Source organism: Schistocerca americana, chromosome 11 (assembly GCF_021461395.2).
Source record: "Schistocerca americana isolate TAMUIC-IGC-003095 chromosome 11, iqSchAmer2.1, whole genome shotgun sequence".
Classification (NCBI taxonomy): Eukaryota; Metazoa; Arthropoda; class Insecta; order Orthoptera; family Acrididae; genus Schistocerca; species Schistocerca americana.
Window position 1 is genome coordinate 24,653,603 of NC_060129.1, and position 21,503 is coordinate 24,675,105.

The following is a 21,503-nucleotide window of genomic DNA, read 5'->3' on the forward strand; positions in this document are numbered from 1 at the left end:
TAATCATATGCCCATTCTCTGAGATTAAAAGGTCAGGTATTGTTGAGTTGTGTGTTAGAAACTGTAAAAAACTGAGTCTTACTGTGATTTAACGTTAGTTTATTGTACTGCACTATTTGAAACCGAGTCAATGTTGCACACAACATCCTTTACTACCAAGCTAGTGTCATCAGCAAACAGAAATATTTTAGTTACCCATAATACTAGAGGGCATATCATTTATATAAATAAGGAACTCATTTCTTTTTCCAAGCTCTGCTGGTACTGCGTTAGAGATCCCAGCGGGATATCTAATGTTGTTGTTGTTGTGGTCTTCAGCCCTGAGACTGGTTTGATGCAGCTCTCCATGCTACTCTCTCCTGTGCAAGCTTTTTCATCTCCCAGTACCTACTGCAACCTACATCCTTCTGAATCTGGTTAGTGTATTCATCTCTTGGTCTCCCTCTACGATTTTTACCCTCCACGCTGCCCTCCAATACTAAATTTGTGATCCCTAGATGCCACAGAATATGTCCCACCAACTGATCCCTTCTTCTTGTCAAGTTGTGCCACAAACTCCTCTTCTCCCCAATTCATTTCAATACCTCCTCATTAGTTATGTGATCTACCCATCTAATCTTCAGCATTCTTCTGTAGCACCACATTTTGAAAGCTTCTATTCTCTTCTTGTTCAAACTATTTATCGTCCATGTTTCACTTCCATATATGGCTACACTCCATACAAATGCTTTCAGAAACGACTTCCTGACACTTAAATCTATTTCGATGTTAAGAAATTTCTCTTCTTGAGAAACGCTTTCCTTGCCATTGTCAGTCTAAATTTTATATCCTCTCTACTTTGGCCATCATCAGTTATTTTGCTCCCCAAAATGTGTGTCGTCAATCGTGAAAGAAGCTGTGGTGTGCGTACTGTAAGACCTTCGGTACACACACCATCAGACTTGTCGCTCTAACGAAGTAGGCGAGTGTCAGCAATATGTTTCGTGGTCTTATCGTGGCGTGTTTATCTTCTGCCGTTAGGTCAGACGATAGAAATGCCACTTGCACGCTTAGAGTAGCAGATTGACGGCGACCAACTTTAAACAGAACTTGATTAATTTTCAAACACGTTTATTAAAATAATAAAAAGCATAGACCTTACTTAACTTGATTCTGGATGCTATTTACAACTGACAATCCTTTGGTCTTGGTACGTTAATCTTATTCTCACATATCTCTGATACTTGACAAAGTGTCTATACATTTCTCTTCATGGCTATGTACAGGAATATGATAATCTTTTTAGGCGCAGACTGAAACTTGACTATAGACTGGTACAGACAAATGCAGACTGACTAATCGGAGGTCTGTACACTCGTTATAATACCTCGCGCGTTCAGGTATCACTGCGCGAGTGTGATCCGCGAGGAGAAAAGGTTCTACGTTAGCAGCAACCTCATTGGCTGCGTTACATATTAACACGCGGATCGGCGGAAGCAGAATTTGGTTCGTCTCGTAAGACCGCGCCATCTCGTAGTGCGGAGACGGACGAGCGCTGCGCCTGCGCTGTTGTGCTTAGCGGGGCGCGCTCTAGTGGGAAAGTTGTGTACACGCTGACTACGCGGAACTATGTACACAACAGAAACAATTGATAACACATTTCGTGCGCCACCCTGTGGATTGGGACCTTTCTACATGAAGCATGCAATCACAGTTTCTGAAGACTTGTTTGGTGTTGTACTGAGCCCAATTCATTGTAGTATGGGGAGCTTTCAAAAACACACACACACACACACACACACACACACACACACACACAGCCAGACGTTATCCCAACCTGTTTTCCAGCACCGCCGGCTGTGGTGCTGGCGGCAGAAGCCCCGCCAACTGCCTGCAGATCTCCGCTGCGGCGTCTGCGCTCCCCCTCAGCAGCTGCGTCCAGCCAGTGGTGGCCATGACCGCAGGGTGGCTGGCCACAAACTCCACGGCGGCGGTCTTCAGTCCCGGACAGCGGTGCAGAACGGCGAGGGCGGCGGTGGCGGCGGCGTTGTCCACGGTGATGTCCCGCGCCAGCTGCTCCTCGCACCTCTTCTTCAGCAGCGGCAGGTTGTACTTCTCGGCGGCCTCCAACAGCTCGGCCGCCATGCTCCCCAGCTGTGGCACTGTCTCCGTGTACATGAACAGCACCATCTGGCGCACTACAGCTTCCTGCATGTCGGTTATCTCCACGCGCCGGCTGAGGGCTTCGCGCATGTCACTCCGCAACATGGCGGCAAAGACTGGGCTCCTCGCTGCCAGAATCAGACTGTGGGCCGCCAACTCCGAGTCACCGACCACCAGCGTCACGTCAGCGCCTTCCCCGGACTCCATCAGCGCCAGCATGTCACTTGCAAAGCTGCCTTCCTCACGCTTCGTATCCGCCATTTAGGTCGAGCCTGAAAAATACGCAGCATATCAGCGGTGGTATTTTCTCAGTGACGCTGTACAGCAGGGGTCTCCAAACTACGGCCCGCGGGCCAAAACCGGCCCACGTTAGCTGGCCGGACATCCCTCGTATCCGGCCCGCGACTGGACAGTTGTGAGACTAGATTCGTGATTTCCTGTCAGGAAGGTCGCAGTTCGTAGTAATAGACGGCAAATCGTCGAGTAAAACTGAAGTGATATCAGGTGTTCCCCAGGGAAGCGTCCTGGGACCTCAGCTGTTCCTGATCTATATCAATGACCTGGGTGACAATCTGATCAGTTCTCTTAGGTTGTTCGCAGATGATACTGTAATTTACCGTCTAGTAAGGTGATCCGAAGACCAGTATCAGTTGCAAAGCGATTTAGAAAAGATTGCCGTATGGTGTGGCAGGTGGCAGTTGACGCTAAATAACGAAAAGTGTGAGGTGATCCACAAGAGTTCCGAAAGAAATCCGTCGGAATTCGCTTACTCGATCAATAGTACAATTATCAAGGCTGTCTATTCAACTAAGTACCTGGGTGTTAAAATTACGAACTACTTCAGTTGGAAAGACCACATAGATAATATTGTGAGGAAGGCGAGGCAAAGGTTGCGTTTCATTGGCAGGACACTTGGAAGATGCAACAAGTCCACTAAAGAGACAGCTTACACTACACTCGTTCTTCCTCTGTTAGAATATTGCTGCGCGGTGTGGGCTCCTTACCAGGTGGGATTGACGGAGGACATCGAAAGAGTGCAAAAAAGGGCAGCTGGTTTTGTATTATCATGTAATAGGGGAGAGAGTGTGGCAGATATGATACGCGAGTTGGGATGGAAGTCATTAAAGCAAAGACGTTTTTCGTCGCGGCGAGATCTATTTACGAAATTTCAGTCACCAACATTCTCTTCCGATTGCGAAAGTATTTAGTTGAGCTCAACCTACGTAGGTAGGAATGATCATCAAAATAAAATAAGAGAAATCAGAGATCGAACAGAAAGGTTTAGGTGTTAAATGTGAATTGCAGAGTAATCATGTAGATGTAGATGTATTTGAGGTGGTACCTATAATGCCAACAATTGAGTTTCGAGGCCTATCGCGACCAATACACCGCGACAATGTCGGAGCTCTATCTTTACAAGGCGGACGGTCATGGTTAAACTTATGGCTATCCACAATACAGAGACAGACCATTCTCCGAGCGATAGTGAAAAAAAAACGGTTAACAGACAAGTTTGGCGAAAACATTTTAAGTAAAAGAATTCTTTGCATTTTATTCTACTCACGCGTCTGGTGGAAGTCTTTCAAATGGACGCCACTTCGGCGACTAGCCTTAGTAGTCAATCATTATGGAAGATGCTGCTTCTTAAGCAAGGTTTCACTTTCTTTACGTATTTCGATTTTCAGATTTTCCTTGTCTCTTCGAATTCAAACTTTGAATTGTCCCACACCTACTAGTACAGCGCATAAAACACTAAAAAATTCGCGAGACACTCGCAACAGAGACACAATCACGCAACACAACTATCAAATATATGCTCTGGCTCTGCTACTCGCTAGAAGACTACATAACTAAACTTATTGTTGCGATGCTTGAAATAACAATGCGTTACATACTCTACCTCTGTTACGTCTTGTAGTAATAGTGTTGCTAACAATGATTCTGAGATTTCGTTAACTTTGCAGGACGCCTTCGTGACATACTTTTTTGTCGGTGAAATTCGCCAGAATAAAATGACAGAAATTCGGTCAGGTACATCCACCAATCAAAATTATCTAATTAAACAAAAATTGTAGTTCGTTTCAGTGCTAGCTATTCCCACAACCTTAGATTTATGCGATTACATCTTTCCTTTAGCCTTACATTACGGTGACCATGGAGTGCTGGGGTTCTTTAATCCCACTAGGTAGTTCTTGGCCCTTCTGACTTCGTACAGGAATCAATGTGGCCTGCAGACTAAAACGTTTGGAGACCCTTACTGTACAGCAAACAGTTTGCACTTCCTTCTGTTAATGTATACAGAGTGTTACAAAAAGGTAAGGCCAAACTTTCAGGAAACATTCCTCACACACAAAGAAAGAAAATATGTGGACATGTGTCCGGAAACGCTTACTTTCCATGTTAGAGCTCATTTTATTACTTCTCTTCAAATCACTTTAATCATGAAATGGAAAAACACAGCAAGAGAACGTGCCAGCGTGACTTCAAACACTTTGTTACAGGAAATGTTCAAAATGTTCTCCGTTATCGAGGATACATGCATCCACCCTCCGTCGCACGGAATCCCTGATGCGCTGATGCAGCCCTGGAGAATGGCGTATTGTATCACAGCCGTCCACAATACGAGCACGAAGAGTCTCTACATTTGATACCGGGGTTGCGTAGACAAGAGCTTTCAAATGCCCCCATAAATGAAAGGCAAGAGGGTTGAGGTCAGGAGAGCGTGGAGGCCACGGAATTGATCCGCCTCTACCAATCCATCGGTCACCGAATCTGTTGTTGAGAAGCGTACGAACACTTCGACTGAAATGTGCAGGAGCTCCATCGTGCACGAACCACATGTTGTGTCGTACTTGTAAAGGCACATGTTCTAACAGCACAGGTAGAGTATGTCGTACGAAATCATGATAACGTGCTCCATTGAGCGTAGGTCGAAGAACACGGAGCCCAATCGAGACATCACCAACAATGCCTGCCCAAACGTTCACAGAAAATCTGTGTTGATGAAGTGATTGCACAACTGCGTGCGGATTCTCGTCAGCCCAAACATGTCGATTGTGAAAATTTACAATTTGATCACGTCGGAATGAAGTCTCATCCGCAAAGAGAACATTTGCACTGAAATGAGGATTGACACATTGTCGGATGAATCATTCGCGGAAGTGTACCCGTGGAGGCCAATCAGCTGCTGATAGTGCCTGCACACGCTGTACACGGTACGGAAACAACTGGTTCTCCCGTAGCTCTCTCCATACAGTGACGTGGTCAACGTTACCTCGTACAGCAGCAACTTCTCTGACGCTGACATTAGGGTTATCGTCAACTGCACGAAGAATTGCCTTGTCCATTGCAGGTGTCCTCGTCGTTCTAGGTCTTCCCTAGTCGCGAGTCATAGGCTGGAATGTTCCGTGCTCCCTAAGACGACGATGAATTGCTTCGAACGTCTTCCTGTCGGGACACCTTCCTGCTTGAAATCTGTCTCGATACAAACGTACTGCGCCACGGCTATTGCCCCGTGCTAATCCGTACATCAAATGGGCATCTGCCAACTCCGCATTTGTAAACATTGCACTGACTGCAAAACCACGTTCGTGATGAACACTAACCTGTTGATGCTACGTTCTGATGTGCTTGATGCTAGTACTGTAGAGCAATGAGTCGCATGTCAACACAAGCACCGAAGTCAACATTACCTTCCTTCCATTGGGCCAACTGGCGGTGAATCGAGGAAGTGCAGTACATACTGACGAAACTAAAATGAGCTCTAACATGGAAATTAAGCGTTTCCGGACAGATGTCCACATAACACCTTTTCTTTCTTTGTGTGTGAGGAATGTTTCCTGAAAGTTTGGCCGAACCTTTTTGTAACACCCTGTATACAGTCTGAGCCGTGGCGGCTCATATCGATAGTGCCACTCAGGTGGTTTATCTTTCCTGGCACAGTCAGGGCGGTAAGCAGCGCCCTCTGGGGCCTACGCGAGGCGAGGTGCTGTGGTGGGTGTGCTCCGGGACGTGGTGGAAGATGGTTGTCGGGTTGACGCAGCGCGTGTGGGACCCGACCTGTCGCACGGAGATACACGAGTTGGCTCTGAACGGAAGGCGCCGTAGCAAGCAGCGGGAAGCGGGCGTCCTGTAATTTGTGTGAAGGAGTAACGATTTTTGCATTGGATGTCCCAGTGGTTCCCGAGAGTTGCGGTGGCTGCTTTCGGAGAAAAGAATTGGTAAGAGCTTGTGTCTACGCTCTTTTCCGTACGATGTTGCTGCCTGCCGTTATAAAAGGGTGAAAATCAGGCGCTCGTATTGACTATACGGGAACTGGTGATGTAAAACTATATTTGTGATTGAGTCTCACTTGTACTGTGACAATTTAGAGGCGAAACCTGTGGTGGTTTAATTAGGTCTGGTTCTTTGCTGTGCAACTAAGGGAGTCAGTTATTTGGGGTAACTGAGGGAGCACCATTCTGTTGGTCTAAGTGATACATTCTCCACGTTTTGTCTATGGCTTTGCGAATCGAAATTGTGGGGGAGTACACGTCTGAGTAATTTGCTATTGTATTGATGCTTATGTTGTAAAGATTGTTCTCTGGTGTGTTAAATCACGTGCTGATTTGTAGACAATCTAAGCAGAAGTTACCACTGCTACTTGCTTACGTGCTACTGTCTTTATGATTGGCGTTGTTTGTCTTTGATTGTGGGTGTGCTCACGTTAAAAAAAAAAATTACGGCTACTATTCATAAGGGTTGTCTAGTAAGGAAATTGCTTAAGCTTTTATCATATGTTGGTCTGTTTGCCTATCACATTGGCTTTCTATGCACTAACTGAAGGAATATGTATGGTGGTACAAGATTGTAGGCTGACTAGTATTTGAACTAGTGTTGAGGTTAAGGGCGAGATCAGCATCCCACAAACCCGCAAGCTGCGCGTGGTTAAATGTTCCGCTATTGGGTAGCCGGCTCTCTGTTCTTGGATTTTGTAAGGATACGTGATGAGTGCATCGCTGTAGTTTTTCGCGTGCTAAATTGCGGGGTGTCGGTGCCGTCCTAGGGCTAGACTTGTGATGTACGTTATGTTGAAAGGGAATTAACTGCACCAAACTTAAGAGAGCTTTTAGTTTGTTTAAGGTCTGTACATGGAATGATGATGATATTTTGTCGATAGCGGCAATAACTTCCTGTGTGGGGAGATCCTCTGAGGGACTTGTATTGTACTGTTGCAGTGCAGTCCATCCGAAACGTGCTGCTTAAAACTTGGGACTGCAGCTCTCTGATGTTATATATTACTGTTTAATCTTAAATGTCTTGGATGTAATATGGTTGTTGAGGATTATGTAGTTAATTTTGATCGCTGGTTCTTAAAGGAAGTATTTCGTTTTAAAATATGTGCTCGGTCAGAGCCTATTTAAATATAATTTTAACTTATCATTCAAAATTTCTAGTCCTGCCTTCTTAAAAGGCTTTCAGTTAAATGATTGCTATTTGCCTGTTTAAATGTTTGAGTGATTTAAAGGAAAAGAATACTATTTTGTAATTCGTACTGATTGTTCCTTTTGGGTAATACCTGACATGTGTTCAATAAATGAGCGTCTAGTCAATGGTGATGCACTGTTCTATTGCTAGCCTACCCCTTTCACTCCACAGCCTATTGAGTTGCTTTGTGTCGAAATTGTGCTCAGAACAGCCCTCTGACCTGACACCTAACAGTGTATCAAGGATGAGTGACAAACCTCTAAGTTATATCCAAATGAGAGAAATCTTTGAGGGTAACTGTCAACAGCCAAGAACTGGAGAATGTGATCCAGTTCAAGTACTTGGGAAACACGCTGACCAAAGAGGCCCACTGCACAAACTAAATTTGAACAAGAACCGTCATGGCCAAGGCCGCCTTCAACAAAAAGGCGACTCTGCAGACCAGCGAGTTGAGCTTGGAGTTAAGGAAGAAGCTAGTGAAATCTACATCTGGAGCATTGCACAGTACGAAGGAGATACATGGACCATGAGGAAAACTCAGAAAAAACACTTTGGAGGTTTTCAAATGTTGTGATGGACAGACTGGGTGACAAACTACGATGTACTGAGTAAGGTTGAGGAAGAAGACGAACTTAACATCTGGATGACATGAAAGATGGAAAGAGATGCAAAAGACTGAAGTTAGGGAACACTGGCGTCAGACATTCTGTGTCCAAAGACATGGACCTCCCACTAGGCAGAACACTGAATGATAACAAGAACAACAACAACAACGATGATGATGATGATGATGATGATGGTAATAATAAGAACGATAACAATAAGGTGGGACCACAAAAGATGGATATTTGTGGAAACGACAACATGTGGTTCCTGGAGAGGGGCAAAAACCTTTTCAGCTGATGCAAGTGTAACAGTATGGATGATTGAATGATCGGACCTTGTGACATTAGATAACATTTCCTTGAGAAAATTATTTCTGACTTGAAAGTCACCCAGTTCAATGTGCACAGATCACTCTGGAGGACGTCATCAGAAGAAAAAAAAAAGGTTGGCATTCTCCAGGTCTGAATGTAGAATGTCAGACCCCTTAATCGGCTACCTTTCTTAGAGAATATAAGTAGGAAAATGTATTGGCTGAATAGGACTTCTCCTGAAGTAACTATGGAAATCAAATTAAGGTGATGCAGGAGTAGTTCTAATAATGAACAACAAAATAGGGAAGTGAGTAGGCTACCATGAACAGTATATTGAATGTATAATCATAGTCAAGATAGACATGAAGCCAGCACCAACCACAGTAGTACAAGTTTGTATATCAACTACCTCCGTGAATGCGTAAGAGATTGAAAGAGATAAAGGACATTATTCTGATAGTTAAGAACTGGCAAAATTTAATTATCATGGGGGACTGATATTCGGCAGAAGGATATGTAGGAAAAGGACAAATTGTAGTAAAATGAGCATGGACCACAGAAAAGGAATGAAAGAGGTTTCTGCTTGGTAGAATTTTGAACAGAGCAAAATTTAACCAAAACATTTCTAAGTAGGTTATACAGGGTGTTACAAAAAGGTACGGTCAAACTTTCAGGAAACATTCCTCACACACAAAGAAAAGATATTATGTGGACATGTGTCCGGAAATGCTTAATTTCCGTGTTAGAGCCCATCTTAGTTTCGTTTGTATGTACTGTACTTCCTCGATTCACCGCCAGTTGGTCCAAGTGAAGAAAGGTAATGTTGACTTCGGTGCTTGTGTTGACATTCGACATTTCTGTAAACGTTTGGGCAAGCATTGTTGGTGATGTCTTGATTGGGCCCCATGTTCTTCCACCTACACTCAATGGAGCACGTTATCATGATTTCATACGGGATACTCTACCTGCGCTGCTAGAACATGTGCCTTTACAAGTACGACACAACATGTGGTTCATGCACGATGGAGCTCCTGCACATTTCAGTCGAAGTGTTCGTACGCTTCTCAACAACAGATTCGGTGACCGATGGATTGGTAGAGGCGGACCAATTCCGTGGCCTCCACGCTCTCCTGAACTCAACCCTCTTGACTTTCATTTAAGGGGGCATTTGAAAGCTCTCGTCTACGCAACCCCGGTATCAAATGTAGAGACTCTTCGTGCTCGTATTGTGGACGGCTGTGATACAATACGCCATTCTCCAGGGCTGCATCAGCGCATCAGGGATTCCGTGCGCCGGAGGGTGGATGCATGTATCCTCGCTAACGGAGAACATTTTGAACATTTCCTGTAACAAAGTGTTTGAAGTCACGCTGGCACGTTCTCTTGCTGTGTATTTCCATTCCATGATTAATGTGATTTGAGGAGAAGTAATAAAATGAGCTCTAACATAGAAAGTAAGCGTTTCCGGACACATGTCCACATAACATATTTTCTTTCTTTGTGTGTGAGGAATGTTTCCTGAAAGTTTACCGTACCTTTTTGTAACACCCTGTATACACGGCAGTGAACTGGAGACACTGGAAAGTTTGACACTGATTTTATAATGGTCACCTGCCCCATACCACCAAAAGGAGACCCAATGAGATGCAGAACCTACAGAGGGATTACCTTACAATGTACAGCTCATAAGGTTTTAAGCATGACCACGCAGAAACGGCTAACAATGGTAGGAGGTACACTGGTTCCACCAAGCAGAGTTTGTAAGGCGAAAATGAAGTGAGGACCAACTGCATATTATAAGACAGGTGTTGCCAAAGAGCTGGTAATTTCGGAGGTATGTTCAATGTCTATTTGAGGACTTCCAAAAAGCACAGGATACTGTGAATAGGCAAGCAGTAGGGCAAGAACTGGAACATACACGGTGGAAGTGAATGGAAAGATGTGAGAGAAATTTAAGGAGAAGACTGGAGTGCCCCCTTCTGTTTAATCTGTTTCTGGTATGAGCACTGAGAACAGTAACGAGCCAGAAGACAAGAATGGAGCTTGGTAGAAGGGTTAACACCCAGAACTATACGAATTTCAGGTGGTAAGAGTGTTAATGGAAGCGGCAGTGTGTGTAGGTGTGGAGATAAATATGGATAAGACCAAATACCTTCTAGTAAGTACAGAGAAAAAGACAGACCTTTAGCTGTCGATGGTAAAATCTTTGAAATGGGAAAATAATTCAAATATGTTGGGGCAGTACTCAGTGAAAGGAATGAGACAGACTAGGCAATAGTAACGAAAATAAAAGCAGGAAGCAGGTCGAAGTCGGCACTCAGAATGCTGCACAAGTGCCGCCTTCTACAAAGATCTACGGGACTACAATACAACCGATGGTGCTGTATGGAACAGAACTGTTGTTTGACCAAAAAAGTAAAAAGAAAACTGCTGAATTTTTTTAATGTTTCTCAGAAATAGATTTTTGAACCGATGAAAGATGGAGACGATTGGAGGAGAAGAAGAAAACTGCATACTACACAAGTTGCACAAATTGCGGAGTGCAGTGGGAGTGATTAAGGGGTGAAGACTGAAGTGTCACAGGCGCGTAATATTTCGAGAAGGCCAGGTGGCGGGTGGCGGCTGGCGGAAAAAGGCATCAGAGGTCAGTGGAGGCCACATCTGAGATGGGCTGACAGGGTCAGAAAGGCTACGAGTACGATGGGACTAGCAGGAAGTAAACACATGGACCGAAGAAGACGGAGGAGGGTGACTGGCGAGACCAAAGAATGACTGAGGTTCATGAGGCCAACCTTGTGAGTAGTGTTGTAAAATTGCCGGAAATTTAAAATCTAAGAAATATTCCCAAGGAATATATTCCTAAATTCCTGGGAAATTATGATAAAGTAGCAAGATAGCTCAAAAACTGTTTATTAATAGGTAAAAGCAGTAATTATATGGTTAAATCAAAGTAAAATCTGAAATATATTTCAAGATAAAATAATTGAATAAAATTGCTGGGAATTTATATTAAAAACTAAATCGCTCAAATTAATAGGTCAATGTGGTAATTGTGTGATTAAAAAAACACCAACACTCTTATATGTTCAAAAAATATTATAATTGAATTAAAACATCAGAAAAATAATCAGAATGTAAAATGTTGTAGTAGTTGTAGAAACACACTTTTTTTGGTTTTCATTGTTTTAAATATCAAAGAATTAGCCCTAAAACTCCAAACATCGAAATAATCAACCTTTAGAAGAAAAACATCGAAATAATCAACCTTTAAAAAACTTTACAAATTAAATAGACAAACTTCCCTGTGTATTTTAGTATAGTTACTCACTAGATGGCATGTTAATATTATAAACATGCCATCTAGTGAGTAACTATACTAAAATACACAGGGAAGTTTGTCTATTTAATTTGTAAAGTTTTCTGTCGATATTACAGATATTTTAGGCTATAAAGTTTAAAACACACTCGTCCAAATTTTGTAAACATAGTCATTGAAAATGGCATTTTGGGGAAAAATTATGCGAATAAACCGACCAAGATTTATGATTTACTTGAAAATATAAGTGAATTTATTGACATAGACCGCGGTGAAATATAATTAACGATTCTAAAAGTGAAAGTGATAGCAATATTTCAGAAAATAAATTTATAAATCATAATTCATCGAAGGAAATGAGGAGTCTGAATTCTGAAAGCGAAACACCTCTACTTATTCGTTTGGAAAAATTAAAAAATACTACAGATGACGGCTGGTTGAGAATTACGCTTCCAGAGAAATATTTTGTAAGTTTAAGTTCCAGTCAGAGATATGTGGACTTTCAACTTCCCTAAAAACAGTAGACCTAGCGAATATTTTAAATTATTTTCTCCACCAGCCTTACGGTAAATGATGTTTTGCGAGGAATTTGCAAGGAAATTACATCATGGAATGATAAATCTTGGATTGAAATGTATTAATTTACTTGGTTAACCTAGTATTGAGGTTCTTTAACTTTCAATAAGTGATAAAACATTCAAAATCTGAAAATTTTTATGAATTCCCAATTTTTTGGCAATCTTCCTGAGCCAAAGAAATATTCGCATTTTATAAGTTCTCTCCCACTGGAAATATACCTGGCCCACACCACTACTTGTCAGCAAGAAAGGGACAGATTTCGAAATGAGATTTAAACTGCAAGATAGTTTTAAGTGCAGATATGGACTTTGACCATAATTTACTGGTTGTGAACTGCAGATGAAAGCTGAAGTAACTGAAAAAAGTAGTAGACTAAGGAGAAGGGATCCAGATAACCTGAGTGAACTAAAAGGAATTGGGAAGGTCAGTGGCCGAATTAGGCACCGATTGGTTGAAACAGAGGAAAGGAATACAATGCAAGTTAAAGTAGCAGAGCATACAATATAAACCAATGAGCCAGAACATTATAACTACCAACCTACTATCTATATATACATATCCAGGCGATATCATCATCATCTGGACAGCAATGACAGGTAATCAGGCATATGCACAGTGCATGCAGTATCACTATGCGTGCTGTCCGTTTGTAGGATGGGGAAGGTGTGCAATATGAGCTTGACCGAGGGCAGATTGTGATGGCCTGGAGACTCGGCACGAGCGTTAAAAAAGATGCGCGACTTGTTGGGTGTTCGAGGAGCGCTGTGGTGAGTGCCTTCAACGTGAGACGAACGTATGAGAAACAACTTCCAGACACTGTAGGTTGGAGAGCCACCTCTTATCACAGATGTCGGACATGATATGCTGGGCAGATGGTAACCCAGGACAGACGGTGAACTGTGGTGGAACTAACATCAGCCTTCAGTGTTGGGCAGAGAACAAGTGTTCTAACACACAGTGCACCGAACAATGGGCATCCACAGCCAACAACCCGTGCATGTGCCAGTGTTAGCACTGTAGAGGACAAGGGGTTATTTCTAGAAAATACGGTGTGAAATTGTGATTTAGTGTGTTTCAGTGCGCGATACGCCAGCCTCACCGCAAACGGCGGTCGAAGGCAGGCCGGCGCGTTATGCAGGTGACAGTTTAGCAATGAGCATCGGTATGTGTGTGCGTGCGTGGCAGCCATCAGAACGCAGCATTAGCAGAATTACGCAGGCGCTGGCCGCGTGTGGTGCGGTTGCGTTAGCCAACTCATCGAGAACCTTCTAATAAACACGCCGCAGCGTAACCGGCGGATTCAGCAGCGGTCTGCACTATTTAAAGGGATCAGAGATGGGAGTCGGCATTCGGTTCGACCGACTGGGCGTTCGGTCGCTGTCACGACATCGTCATCAGTGACGCTGTCTCCGGGGACCGGTCGGTGGGGGGCGCTGCCCGCTGCTGCACCGGCGACTCCCGGCGTCGTCACGAGCCGCCACATCTGTGAGCTGGGTCACGCCTCGTGCCGCTAACCTCCTGCTGCCTGCGCAACCGCTGGCCGAGCACGGCGTCACGTTCCCCGGACTGCGCGCATCAGTTCGTCTCCACCACGACACTAGCGGTGGGGCTGAGCTATCGGAAAACGTATTGGGAGATCCAACAATAAAGAGGAAGATTGCTAAAAACAGCCACCTTCTTGTACCCAGCCACGCCTTACAACCCCGACCACGTCACCTGCTCCGGTCGTCCTATTACAGCACCATGACATTGGCAGCTATGACTGAAATGGGTATGTGACCATCGGCACGGGTTGTTGGTGCAGTGGCAGACTGTTGCGCGGTCTGATGAATCTCGATACCTTCGTCATCGTGCCTATGAGAGGGTGCGAATCCATCGTCATCGAGGGAAACATTTCCTTAATACCAGTATTGTGAGACGGAGACAAGCGGGCAGTGGCACCATTATGGTCTGCGGAACATTCGTGTGGAGCTCCTGCGAGGCACCATGACGGCCAAAGCGTATCGTACAATGGTTGCAGACCACATAAACCCTTCATCACAATCATGTTTCCTGAGACGGCAGTAGCATTTTTCAGCAAGATAATGCGCCATGTCACAAAGCCAGTAGTGTGATGGAGTGGCTTGAATAACGCAGTGGCGAGTTCCAATTGCTGTGCTCACCCTCCAACTCGCCAGATCTGAACCCAATCGAACACGTCTGTGATGTGATTGGATGTGGCGTGGCGTCATACCTCATCTCCCCCCCCCCCCCCCCCCAAAGTTACGGGGCTTGGGTGACTTGGGCGTGCAGCTCTAGCGCCAGCTCCCTCCACTGACCTGCCGAGACCTCACTGGTTCCATGCCACGATATGTCGCCGTTGTTATCTGTACCGAATGTTGACACATCACCTATTAGTTACGTAGTCATAATGTTCTGGGCAATGAGTGTATAAAACGACAAGACCACTACAGACAACACAGGAGATAATGAATTTAACTGACGGGAGGATGTTGTTCTTGTTGTGATCTTCAGTCCCGAGACTGGTTTGATGCAGCTCTCCATGATACTCTATCCTGTGCAAGCTTCATCATCTCCCAGAACCTACTGCAGCCTAAATCCTTCTGAATCTGCTTAGTGCATTCATCCCTTGGTCTCCCTCTACGATTTTTACCCTCCACGCTGCCCTCCAGTACTAAATTGGTGATCCCTTGATGCCTCAGAACATGTTCTACCAACCGATCCCTTCTTCTAGTCAAGTTGTGCCACAAACTCCTCTTCTCCCCAATTCTATCCAATACCTCCTCATTAGTTACGTGATCTACCCATCTAATCTTCAGCACTCTTCTGTAGCACCACATTTCGAAAGCTTCTATTCTCTTCTCGTCCAAACTATTTATCGTCCACGTTTCACTACCATACATGGCTACACTCCATACAAATACATTCAGAAGACTTCCTGACACTTAAATCTATACTCGCTGTTAACAAATTTCTCTTCTTCAGAAACACTTTCCTTGCCATTGCCACTTTACATTTTATATCCTCTCTACTTCGATCATCAGTTATTTTGCTCCCCAAATAGCAAAACTCATTTACTTCTTTAAGTGTTTCATTTCCTTATCTAATTCCCTCAGCATCACCCGACTTCATTCGACTACATTCCATTACCCTCGTTTTGCTTTTGTTGATGTTCATCTTATACCCTCCTTTCAAGATGCTGTCCATCCCGTTCAACTGCTCTTCCAAGTCCTTTGCTGTACTGAATTACATTGTCATCGGCGAACCTCAAAGTTTCTATTTCTCCTCCATGGATTTTAATGCCTACTCCGAACTTATCTTTTGTTTCCTTTACTGCTTGCTCAATATACAGATTGAATAGAATCGCTGAGAGGGTACAACCCTGCCTTACTTCCTTCCCAACCACTGCTTCCCTTTCATACCCCTCCACTCTTATAACTGCCATCTGGTTTCTGTACAAATTGTAAATAGCCTTTCGCTGCCTGTATTTTAACCTTGCCACCTTCAGAATTTGAAAGAGAGTATTCCAGTCAACATTGTCAAAAGCTTTCTCTAAGTCTACAAATGCTACAAACGTAGGTTTGCCTTTCCTTTCTTCTAAGATAAGTCATAGGGTCAGTATTGCCTCACGTGTTCCAACATTTCTACGGAATCCAAACTGATCTTCCCCGAGGTCGGCTTCTACCAGTTTTTCCATTCGTCTGTAAAGAATTCGAGTTAGTATTTTGCAGCTGTGGCTTATTAAACTGATAGTTCGGTAATTTTCACATCTGTCAACACCTGCTTTCTTCGGGATTGGAATTATTATATTCTTCTTGAAGTCTGAGGGAACTTCGCCTCTCTCATACATCTTGCTCACCAGATGGTAGAGTTTTGTCAGGACTGGCTCTCCCAAGGCTGTCAGTAGTTCTAATGGAATGTTGTCTACTCCCGGAGCCTTGTGTCGACTCATGTCTTTCAGCGTTCTGTCAAACTCTTCACGCAGTATCATATCTCCCATTTCATCTTCATCTACACCCTCTTCCATTTCCATAATATTGTCCTCAAGTACATCGCCCTTGTATAGACCCTCTATATACTCCTTCCACCTTTCTGCTTTCCCTGCTTTGCTTAGAACTGTGTTTCCATCTGAGCTCTTGATATTCATACAAGTGGTTCTCTTTTCTCCAAAGGTCTCTTTAATTTTCCTGTAGGCAGTATCTATCTTACCCCTCATGAGATAAGCCTCTACATCCTTACATTTGTCCTCTAGCCATCCCTGCTTAGCCATTTTGTACTTCCTGTCGATCTCATTTTTGAGACGTTTGTATTCCTTTTTGCCTGCTTCATTTTCTGCATTTTTGTATTTTCTCCTTTCATCAGTTAAATTCAGTATCTCTTCTGTTACCCAAGGATTTTTAAATATTATTTATTGCCAAAAGTTCACTCATGGAAATCGTCGGCGACAGGGCTCTTAGTTGTGTTGCTGCATCCAAGTGTGTCCTGCATATTTCAAGGATTTGTCGACAGGGAAGTCTGTCATAGTTTACCCTGTAGCCACAAATTATTTGCAGATTATCTTCCAACTGCCAAAAAACTGATGAACACAGATGACATTTTGGTTTAATTTCTTCTCACTTCTTTGATAGACGGAAAGTATACATATTGTATCAAAAAGACTCATCCGTTTTGGCACGTCTATATTTCTGAAACTAATAAACGTTTACAATGAATTTTGTTTTTGATGACTGGGAACCTCAAAAAGTATTTTTTCGTACCTTTTCATAGGTGTTCAATATGCCTCCTTGGATAGGCAAGGCATATGTCAGTGCAGTAAAAATGGTTCCAATGGCTCTGAGCACTATGGGACTTAACTTCTGAAGTCATCAGTCCCCTAGAACTTAGAACTACTTAAACCTGACTAACCTAAGGACATCACACACATCCATTCCCGAGGCAGGATTCAAACCAGCGACCGTAGCGGTCGCGCGGTTCCAGACTGTAGCGCCTAGAACCGATCGGCCACCCTGGCCGGCAGTCAGTGCAGTATTCAAGCTGTTCCCACACTGTAGCGAGCATGTCTCGAGTTACAGCTTCCACAGCCGCTGTTATGAGCTGTCTCACTTCATTCATTGTTGTTGGTAACGGAGGAACACAAACAAAAAGTCTTTTATAAACCGCCGACCGGAGTGGCCGTGCGGTTCCAGGCGCTACAGTCTGGAGCCGAGCGACCGCTACGGTCGCAGGTTCGAATCCTACCTCGGGCGTGGATGTGTGTGATGTCCTTAGGTTAGTTAGGATTAATTAGTTCTAAGTTCTAGGCGACTGATGACCTCAGAAGTTAAGTCGCATAGTGCTCAGAGCCATTTTTTTTTTTTATAAACCACCACAAGAAACAATCACACACTGTCAGGTACCGTGACCTTGCAGGGTAGTAATGTAAGGCTGAATCATTTGGTCCAGTCCGACCAATCCATCTTTCAGTAATCCTTTGATTTAAAAATTCCCGCAATTCCAGATGCCAGTGTAACGGTGCCCAATCCTGTTGTAAATGAAGTCCTTCGAATACGTGGACGAGGGAATTCCCGGTTAAAAGTACATTTCCTCACGGGTGAAAATACACTTTTTCCGTGTTAAGTGAGAGTATACTTTTCGTCGGAACTGTAAAACTTATCAGTCTTTTGAATTGTTATGGTTTTATACACGGGCGTAGAATTTCCCGGCACTTTAGAAGACGAAACTCAGGGAACCAAACACGTTTTGGGAAGATGTCTGCCGGCCGCTGGTGGCCGAGCGGTTCTGGCGCTACAGTCTGGAACCGCGTGACCGCTACGTTCGCAGGTTCGAATCCTGCCTCTGGCATGGATGTGAGTGTTGTCCTTAGGTTAGTCAGGTGTAAGTAGTTCTAAGTTATAGGGGACTTATGACCTCAGCAGTTGAGTTACATACCGGTTATCGAAGCATCGAAATCGTGACTGCGATGCCCTTTTGTAAGCCAGTCATAGCTCACGCCACGCGATCTCGCCAGCCGATGACCGCGGATATTCAGAACATAGGACACGTGATGTAGTCGGCCAAAAGCAACATCACTGTTAGGTAACGCGAACACACCAATCCTAAAGTTAATGGTTTAAATTAATATACTTAGTGTTGCAACAAGAAAAGAAAAGCTTTCACATATAATGTTGCCCCTTTTTGCGCGTGTTACACTTTAAGATACATCACACAAATGTGCCAGTATAAAGTTTAAGAATGACATAAATGTTAGATATTCTGGGCTGGAAATTATTAAAAGTCATCGTACTCAAAGAGTTGATTTTTAAATGAAGAGTCAAACGCTCTGGGATTTATGAAATTCGTCGTACATTCTCGCACATAGCTCATCTTGCGTAAAAGGAAATTTACTTTGAAAGCAACGCTTTTCAAACCACCATTCGCAATGTTTTCCAGCAACCTGTTAGAAATAGGTTCGTTTCAGCAGTTGCCAGAGAGCGTCAGATAACAAACGTCTTACATAATGTCATAATAGAAACAAGACATTAGAGGATACTCCAAGATCAGGGTATTTCGTGAACCATGCTAAAGTGCATAATTCGGCTTAAAGTGCACATTCGTATGTCCAGATTCGGATGTAAATTTTCTTCGAGTACCAGTGCTGTATTATCTCATGTTTGGTTCTTTATTATGGCATAATGACATACGTTCTAGAAGATGAAAACATGCACCTGAAATGCAGCGAACAGTTTAAACTAGCCAAAAGTGTGGAATTAAACACTCCGTTTCAAATAAATTGGTAAGAGCAATAAACGAACAGGAAACAGCAAAATCACCAAACGTAAACATGGGTCACGTGAGACTAACCACTTCCCCATTACAAGTTAAGACTGCTCTGTAGATCTGCACCGGAACTACAATATTTCCGAACCGGGGCAATACTGATCTGTACCGGATCTACGATATTTCCGAACCGGGGCAATACTAGATAGTGCCGCCCCCCCCCCCCCCGCCCCCCACCTTCGAGCGTTTCAGGTAGGTAGGATACCAAAAATTTAAAAAAAATCAACTTTTCAAAAAATGCCCATTTTGTAGCGCACGTCTTTCTGAAGAGTCTAATACATAAAGTATATGTGTTTGAGGAAATGTAAGACATATTGTTTGGTCTTACATGTGCCAAAGTGCAGTCCCAAGCCCCTTCACACAGCCTTCTGTATTTCGCTGTGTGGAACTCAAGCGTGTAACATTTTGTAATGGGAGCCATCAAACTATATTCAGGACAGTGGAAATTCAAATTTCCTGTGGTGCCTCTCCTGCACCCCATCGACCAGTTTGACAACCTGCCCCTGTTTAAAAAAACTCACAACAAATACTGGATGGGATTATTTGTAACCGCGAGAACAGTAACTCTTCAGAAAATTTGCACTCTTTATTGCCTGTTAGCTAATAAAGTTATGTTTTGTGTGACATAAAATTAAATATAGGATACATAAAACAAGTAAAGACAATAGACAAACAAGACACTACAGATTTCTTCAATCCTTCAGTCCTTGCATTGTTTTTCTCACTAACCTTAGCACAGCTTTACATGGCGTGCTTTCCTTTTGGGTAAGAGTCTATTAGCTCATCAAGGTTCGTCAAACGTTTTGCTACATGAAAAAACCAAATGTTGTCTAATACTGAAAATGCTATTAATACGAATGGAACCAAAGACTGGTGTGGTTTCTCGATCTGATAACGTGTAAATCTAACGAAATAGGTCTGCTTAATATTGCAGCAATTGTAACACACACCGAATAAACGACACTGTTTTGGCACAAATGGTCATTTTTATAACATGACAGAATATAATCATGAAGTACCAATATCAAATGCCTATTACGCCTACTACAAGCAAAAAATTTCATGTTAAGAAATAGTTTCACATTTCATTCATACGCTCTAGCTTCTGAAGCAGTAGTACGAAATTTTTATATAAATTTTGAGTCTTCATTTTCTTCCGTAATTTGTGTGGTGTCCCCGTTTCTTCTCCTTCCTCGTTCTAACAATCTTGTCATCACTAATTCTGTGACTATTCCTGCCAGGGTTGAAACTTATTCTCCTGTTCACTTGACTAACGCTGCCACAATCACCGTTTTAGTTACCCCGCGTTTTTTTCTCCAGTTAGGCGTTATTAAGCGTTCGTACAATGCGTTTTCCGCGCTGTACATACAATAGAACTTTAGCGGCTGCTAGTCGGGGACTGTACAACTGGCCCTTACCAGTGTAGCGTTCTAGCAAAAAAGCGGAAGGTACTACTCATACGCGACTCAACTGCGCATGCGCATGAGCTCGCTCACAACTGCTCAAATGAATCTACTGTAAGCAGTTGTGACGTCACGCTCATCGGAGACAATTTGGTGTTATGAAGCACTGCACAGTCTTCCTAAAGCCGCTGACACACTTTGCTATCGGCAGACGCTTGTGTGAGCACTGTGTTTTGTTGCTGTACATGGCGCATTTCCTTGGCAACTTCGTTTTATTTTCGTTTTTTTTTCTCTCTTTCAAGTTTTATTGCTGCAGTATTATTCTGCAGTAGCGAAATACAGTAATATCCTGTGTTGGAGTATTGGTTCTTACCGGTCAATGTTACAAAAATTTAAGTGAAAACTAAAACAATGAAAAATTCCCGGAATTCCAAAAAATATCTCGGGTTTTTCCCGGATCTCTCGGTTGTCCCGGGTCGTACACACCCTGGAATCAGTCTCTAACTGTGGGAAAAGTAAGTTCTCAAGCATATCGAGATATGTGCTTCCTGTAAAAATATTCTCGCCAAATAAAAATGGAGCATACACCTTTTCCCATGAAAGTGCACAAAACGCTGTTTTTTTTTTTTTTTTTTTTTTTTTTTTTTTTTTTTTTTTTTTGGGGGGGGGGGGGAGGTCCCTCTCATGTTGTGCATCTTCATGTGGTTGTTCGGTATCTCATATTCTCACATTTTGGCGGTTCAACTTTCCATTTTAATGGAATGCTGCCTCATTATTAATCACTAAGTGTGGAAGAAAACTGTCATCTTGCCAAGAAAGAAATTACAGAACTCCACACATTCTTGTTTGTAACCTCCATTAAGA

At 43.3% G+C, this 21,503-nt stretch overlaps 1 protein-coding gene across 1 annotated transcript in view; it reads right to left on the reverse strand.

Annotated features, from left to right (window-relative positions):
• LOC124553757 (speckle-type POZ protein-like) overlaps positions 1–21,503 on the reverse strand; it is an 86,909-nt gene that overhangs the window by 13,075 nt on the left and 52,331 nt on the right. Inside the window, exon 2 of the mRNA XM_047127691.1 lies at positions 1,817–2,414. Coding sequence (XP_046983647.1) covers positions 1,817–2,403 — 587 coding nt within the window. The 5' untranslated portion in view covers positions 2,404–2,414. The remainder of the gene's footprint in view (positions 1–1,816; positions 2,415–21,503) is intronic.